Here is a 7,207-nt window from a genome sequence, read left to right as displayed (position 1 = left end):
CGTAAGTATAGCGAGGCAGAGCGTAAGTATAGCGAGGCAGAGCGTAAGTATAGCGAGGCAGAGCGTAGGTATAGCGAGGCAGAGCGTAAGTATAGCGAGGCAGATTTGGAGGAGGGTCCATCAAGCTTCGAGGAGGAGACAGTGACGGCGTTATTGTGTTTCCAAAGATGTTGTGTGGATGTCGCAGTGGTGGAGACAGGTTATGGTGCGCCATGGGATGCAACGATGGTGGTTCCAGACAATTGTGTTTTGGCAAACGTAATCACATCCATATCGCGTGATCATTGTTCGTTGTTGGGGGAGACGGAAGAGGAGATAGCTAGGACTAAGTCGAGTATTACACGGTTGGGGAAGCCATTGATAGTGCCACGTAATCTGAAGCCTAATGTTCTTAAGGCCATAATGACTACGGCAACAAGGTTGGGTGCAACAGTGATAATCGCACCATCTACTCAGCGCTTGCCAAGAAACGGAGTTAAGGTGCTTAATATACCCGTCAGACTTAACCTTCTTGGCCAATATCAGGAAAGCAACTTGGCTGTAGCTGCCGCAGTCGCTATTCACGTCCTTGGTAAATTAGCTGAAATCGTACCAGGACATATCAATCTAGATATTTCACATATGCTCCAGTACGGTGTTAAACATGCCACCTGTCCCGGCCGTCTTGAGCGCATCGAATGGCACACAATCCAACCCAGAAGGAAATCTACAGGCGACCGCTTTCGTGAATTACTGCGACACACAGCCGCGCTCGAATCCGGCCCAGATTCGTCATCCCCTCAGGGACACTTCAACGATCGACTCGATCGCTTCGACGACCGATTTGACGACCGCTTTGCCAACCGATTCCGAGACCCCCTTGATGATAGCACCTCCGGCTCCATTACCTCCGGCTCCATTACCTCCGGCTCCATTGGCCGTGAGAATGGCTCCTCTACCACTGGCTCCCCTACCGCTGGTCCCCCTACCACTGATTACCCTACCACTGGTCCCCCTACCACTGGTTACCCTACCACTGGTTCCCCTACCACTCGTTGCCCAGCCTCAGGGCTCAGAATGCGCTCCTCCGTCCACCGACTGGCGACAGAGGGACCGACGGCAGAGAACGGAGGTTTCCAGAAGCAGGAGTACCGGTACTTTGAGGAGTTGCTGGCGGCTAGCAAGGACGGACAATGCGCCGCCGCGCCGGCAGAAGACGACGACCGGGGCTGGCTAAGGCATTGGAGTTTCGACCAAAGCTTTTTCGTCTCACGAGAGCACACAGTGGACCGCCGGATTTTAGATGCGGTCTACTGCGAGTGTCCGAAGGCCGTGCTCGACGACAGGACAGGGGTCTTGTCAGGCACAACACGGCAGTGCACCACGGAAGAGGTGGAGCAGGTTTTGCATCCTGTAGCGGCGGAACGTTCAAGAGATGCGGAACGTTCAAGAGAAGCGGAGCGTTCAAGAGAAGCGGAACGCCTTACCTCCCGGACGTCGGTTGATCGGGGGGTGGGGCGAGAGATTGCGGAGGAGACCTGTCGAAACGCTGCCGGGTCTTTCGGGGCCGCACGGGACGGTAAGGAGTGGGCTGTGGGACAGCCGCGACAGCCCGAGCGCCTTTCGCCTCGCAGCCGTCACCAGTCCTATTCGCGAGCCCTTGTCCAGTTGCCTCCAACGGCGGGGACTCCGCGTGACAGAAAATTTGTGCGAGGGAAGACTCTCTCGCTGCCAAGAACGCCGTCCCCAGGAGCGGCTTCACCCGGAGCAGCTGGCTTCAGCTCGCCCAGCTTCCGGTCGCCGAGCTTTCGGTCACCCAGCTTTCGGTCGCCCAGCTTTCGGTCGCCCAGCTTCCGGTCATCCAGCTTCAGGGCTCAAGGCTGTTTGCAAGTGGCGTCACCGTGTTCCCCAGGGATCTCTTTGAACCCAGTGATCCCCGGATCGATTCCTGGTTCTGTCTCTGTATCAGTATCAGTATCCGGGTCCACCAAGGGTGCTCGGGTGTGCAGGCGCAGTGCGGCGCATGAGGTTTTGTGGCGCGCCCCCGCAGCAGTAAGTTCGGTCGTGCAGGTCGCCGGTTCGAAGCCGAGCTGCGCCGAAACGTGTTCGAAGGGCAGTCTGTGGCTCGACGGAGCCCACAATGCGGCGGCGCTTCAGGCCATTCGGTCCTGGCTCGCGGAAATGGACCTGGTCATTGTCGGCTTTGTCGAGAACCCCGACCGCGATTTGGACGAGCTCATCCGTTGTCTCGAACCCGCGCGGCAGGTCGCTTTCGTCGCCTTTAACGAAGATGATCGCGATAACCAGAACAGTACTCAAGCTCAGGCTACGCACACGAACTTTGAGGCCACACACGCTCAGGCCACACACACTCACGAACACACATCCAGACGTCGAGAGGTGCGGTGCCGCAGTCCACTGCTGTGTTCACGCCGGTACGTGCATCAATTTGGCGAGGAGGGTGCCCGCCGCCTATTCGGCTGCTTCCCGTCACTGCGGAATGCGATCGAGAAAGTCGAGAAGTGCCCCGGCATCCGGGAAGTTCTCATCACCGGTTCCCTCTATCTCGTCGCGGATTTCTATAAAACGATTTTGCTGTCATAGTCTTGTCACTCGTCATAAGTCACTTCGAACAAAGCGGTTCGAAAGTAACGAAAGCCAATTGGACGACCTAGAGTCCACAAGCTCCGTCTCCCCGCTGGAACGCCCAGAGTCCACAAGCCTGGGGTCCGGACGCCCAGAGTCCGAAAGGCTCTTGCCCACCTGTCGGGTCCGATGTTTCTGCAGCATCATGGGAGGCGGCGCCAGGGAGGGCAGGACGAGGGTGTTCGCGAACACATCTTGGGGTAGGGCCGGCGAAAGCGACAGTGCTGCAAAGGACGTCCCGCCACACCCGGCAACGCCGATGGCCAGCGGTAGAGACGGTTGCGAGGAGGCAGTCTGCACAGGAAAGGCGGTTGCCTGGAGAGAAGATGTCTCTAGCTCAGCCGGGGGTGGTGCCGCAGACGTGTCCTGTGCAGACATGTCCTGTATTGGTGCGGCCGCTGCGTCCGGTAGTGGCGCGGCGGTGGCCAGGTCCTGTTTCGGGACACTGGCCACGTCACCCGGTGCCGGTACAGTAGCCTCGGCAGAAGCTTGGAGTTTGTGTCCGTTGGAATCGTTGAAGACAAGGAGCGTGTCGCTGACGGAGAGTCGGACGTCGATCCACGACTCCAGGGGCATCTCGTAGGTGCTGGAAGCTCTTGTGACGGCAGCGGTGGCGGCGCCTGCGGCCACGCGGTCGGGTGAGAGTGTGAGGAACCAGTGGTGGAAGCGGACGGTGACGGTGGCAGGGCAAGGGCTGTAGTAACTGAACTGGAGCGTGCCGCGTTCGCAGCGGCGAGGAGACCGGAGTACGAGGGCACTTTCTTCCTGGTGGCTGATTCGTTGCTGGACGGCCCGTTTGCCTTCGATTGCGGCAACTCTCCACACGCCAGGCCCCGTGTGAGACCAGTGACGGGAGGGATTCTGCCAATCCTCATAGAGCCGCGAACATACAGGTGGGGCGACCAGTCTGTGGTCCGCTCTGACCACGGCTCCAGTTTGTACCGATGTGCTGTCAGAGAACTTTTGGTCGGGTAGTTGACAGTTGCCGGCTTGGTAGCGCATGTCGCTGACGACGAAGGCATTGGGGAGGTTGGTGACGACTCCGAGACTTCCGCTGCCTGCGTGTAGTTCGCTCTGGACGGTGAGCAGGTGGACGTATGGTGAGGGGGGTTCAGAGCCGAAATCTCGGACGAAGAGGGCAAAGCGGTCTCGACGGCTGCGGAGGGCTAGTTCGAACCAGGCATTTTCAGTCCAGCCGGGAGCCCAGGGTACGGCGCCGAGCAGTGTCTCGCGACCGGCCTGGACACTGTAAATGGCGGCGCGACCACCGTCCACATTTTCGATTACGGCCGCGAGGAGGTTTTCAGCATTGCGCATTTTACCTATGACACCGATCCGCGCACGGGCTTGACTAAAGGAGTCCCGTGGTAGGAAGAACTTGGCTGAGAAAACGCCATCATATGCCGCAACATCACGCAAGGAAAGTAACACACCCACAAACATGTACGTCGTACCGCCCGACCCGTCTGGACACGGAATGACGGGCACTCCGTACTGACTGTTCGGCGAATAAGCGATTACACTTGTATCTGACAACGCAGAACTGTCCAGTGAACCTAGGTTCAACGCGGCAAAGTCCTCCAAACTGTACGTGCCGAAGTTGTTCAAAGTTACAGACAACTGCGCCGGGCTGCCGGCTGTTGTGTTATTTGCGAAGTTACCTACAGAGCCTTCCATTAGGGAACCTCCCGTTAGAGAAGACTCGGGGGAAGACTCGGGAATGGAGACGGACGCGAATTGGTGATAGAAGTTTTCATAAAGCCCGGCATCCCATTTGAACGAATTGTAGCCGTGCACACGCGCGCTCTTTTTTTGATAGAGAGTTAGCTGGCTCTTGCTACCCTCGTAACCGGTCATGACTGCTGATAACTTGTAGTTTAAATTCGTAAACAGGGTCGCCGCTCGGAGAGAGACGCGCTCCAAATGTCGCCATATGGACATGGCTGCGATCTCCAAAGGCTTTACTTTACCGCGTGCAGCCATCAATGCCTCCTCGTTCGTCTTTAGAATCGCCTTGGTGCGAGCGTCATTAATGCTGTCATATGTCTCCGCTTGTTTGCCCACCACCGCCTTCACCGCCAATTGATTCATATTAGAATCGCGTGGGCTGTATACCCATTCAGTGGCACCACCGAGACTGGCTGCCACCAGCTGAGCCTGGTCTGTAATCGAATCGTAGTTTGCAACTGGCGGCACGGGGTCAGAGATGGCAGCCAAACGGTTAACTAGCTTTTCAGAACCCGGCTCAGCACACGGACTACGAACCAAGCTCACCTTATAAGAACCATATCCTGGACTACTGTTTCCATTGCTCGTCAGACCATTCGAGGTCGTACCCGTGAACGCATCCACCGATCCTTCGCTCACCCTGATCTGAAGCAACGTGTAATCCTGGTCTCGTTCGATTGCATTGCCGTGGTATGCAGCAAAACAAATACTGGATTCCGCGCTGTAACCATTCTTATTGTTCCCAGTTATTAAGCTGTTAATGAAGGACACATCTTTCAGCTGCAAATAACGGGGCACACAATCGTTTGCACAACTCACTATGTTGCCGTCATTGAAGGCGATATCTGAAAATGTATCTGTACATAGTACGACCGCAGCTGCGCTTGGCTCGATCGGCAAAACCTCTTCTGAGCAGACCACACCACCGAAGCGAGCATTAGACCAGTTTTGAAATACAAACTTTTCGCAGTCATATCCAAACAAAGGCTCTTCCGATAACGCTATTCTCCCTCCACTGGGATCAACCCCCGCTAACTTGGAGACAATCTCAGTCACATCAGCGTCAGAAAAATCCTTCCAAGACGTGCCCACCACGTCCTGAGCATACGCCAACGGAATAAAGATCGGTCTGAGCCCAGCACACACGTGTGTGCTCTGAATTAATTGCGCTACAAAGTCCATCGAAACACTAGACAGCCGCACCGGGATCATTCCGAGTGATGAACAGCCGTCGCTTATATCCTGGCGGCTTTTGATGCTAGCTACATAACTAAAGCCAGGACGTATATTGTTGGTCCATAAACTAATTCCAACATTGCTACTCTGGCTTCCACTCTCGTCAATCAATGAAGGACAAAGGACTCTCACTATCGAGGGAGTGCTTGCCTGCCGGGATCGGGGTCCGCCGGTCATGCACCGTGGTTTGAGGGAGAAGTACCCTTTTGTGTCCACGTAGATGGACGACTGCGAATTTTCCCGTCTCAGTTGTGCTCGGACTTTGGATCGATCACTGCAGCGGTCCGGATAGGTGTGGCTGGCGGCCAAGCTTTTGCTGCTATCGAGATAGCCCTGGATGCGTTGTATCGACTCCTTTTGGTCCCGGGCCGTTGCCTTGAGATCTTCCATAAGGGCCTGACAGGTGTCCATAGTCATCGGACTGGAGACAGTCGCATTGGAGTTTTCCGCAGGGCTTGGATCGTCCAGGTCTTCAAGCCTGGACAGGGAGGTGGCCAGGGCGTTGATCTGGTCATCGTAGGCGCTGGTCATGGCATGAGTTTGGTCCATGAGGTCACGGTCGAAGCGCTCAACGGCGACGAGGAAGAAGAACTGGCGGGTGTCACCATGGGCGCGTGCCTCTTCACAAGGCTCGACGGTGAGGGCCAGGGGGTAGAAGTTGACGGCTATCTCCTTGATGCCGTACTGATACAGACGAGCCCCACCAGAGGCTATTTTGCTGGCAGTGCTAAGTTCCAGTTTGTAGAATGGATATGTGTGAATGAGGGGGTTGAGAGTGACGGAAGATTTCATCTGTCGGTTCCCATATACGGTCTGGATAGCCACCCAGTGTACACCGTCGGTGGAACCGGCAAGACTAAAGACAGACGCTGGTCGTTGCCATTCCACGACAAACGAATAAGCTTTCCGCCCAGAACTTTGACCCCCACCTGACGCCTGACCTCCTGACACCTGACCTCCTGACACCTGACCTCCTGACACCTGACCTCCTGACACCTGACCACTGTCATCCTGTTCGGTGTCCAGTGCCTCCAGTGACAGAATAAGCGAGACGGAGAATTTACGGACCTTGCTGGTCCGACTGAGCCAGTAGGTTTCCAGGTTCCCATCATTAGCGAGTTCAGGAGGGTGTTCGGCACTCAGATCGGCACCGGAGGAACTAATGGGTTTCTTTAACACCCGATTAACACCGCTCCGTGCTGGAGTACCTTCCAATGAGACACACATCGGCTCTTCCAGTTCCGGTTCCAGAACTAGTTCGTTATTTTCACTCAACACTATCCGTTTCCGCGGTCTCCCACTTTCCGTTTCCTCAGGAGGGACCAACATCACCCGGTTGCGTCGAGCTACTTGCAACACTGCGCCCGTCAATGCGTGCACGAACTCCGCTATAACAGGTCCTTTCTCAACGGAACCTGCCCCATCCGACGTGGACCCAGAGGAAAGCCGCCAAAGCTCGTTGCCCGCGTGACGACCAATCTCGTCCAAACACCAACTGAGTAATACTGACTCTCCTGCACGGACCAGACACATTTCTTCGTCTTCAGCCGTGACTCCGGAAACTATCATCTATAGCACAACCATCCAGTTGCGAACCATCCTCATCCAGGTGGGGGGT

At 56.0% G+C, this 7,207-nt stretch overlaps 2 protein-coding genes across 2 annotated transcripts; one reads left to right on the top strand and one right to left on the bottom strand.

The window, feature by feature from the left end:
* GNI_131290 (putative FolC) lies at window positions 1-2,583 on the top strand (the record flags this gene model as incomplete). Its single annotated transcript, XM_011133876.1, has 1 exon — window positions 1-2,583. A coding segment is annotated over one exon (2,583 nt), but the record flags the coding sequence as incomplete, so codon positions are not given.
* Window positions 2,584-2,595: 12 nt separating this feature from the next.
* GNI_131280 (LCCL domain protein) lies at window positions 2,596-7,158 on the bottom strand (the record flags this gene model as incomplete). Its single annotated transcript, XM_011133875.1, has 1 exon — window positions 2,596-7,158. One exon carries the CDS (start codon window positions 7,156-7,158, stop codon window positions 2,596-2,598), a length of 4,563 nt encoding a protein of 1,520 aa, XP_011132177.1.
* Window positions 7,159-7,207: the final 49 nt, after the last annotated feature.

This window comes from Gregarina niphandrodes (assembly GCF_000223845.1).
Source record: "Gregarina niphandrodes unplaced genomic scaffold scaffold00033, whole genome shotgun sequence".
NCBI lineage: Eukaryota > Apicomplexa > Conoidasida > Eugregarinorida > Gregarinidae > Gregarina > Gregarina niphandrodes.
This window is presented reverse-complemented; position numbering and strand designations above follow the sequence as displayed.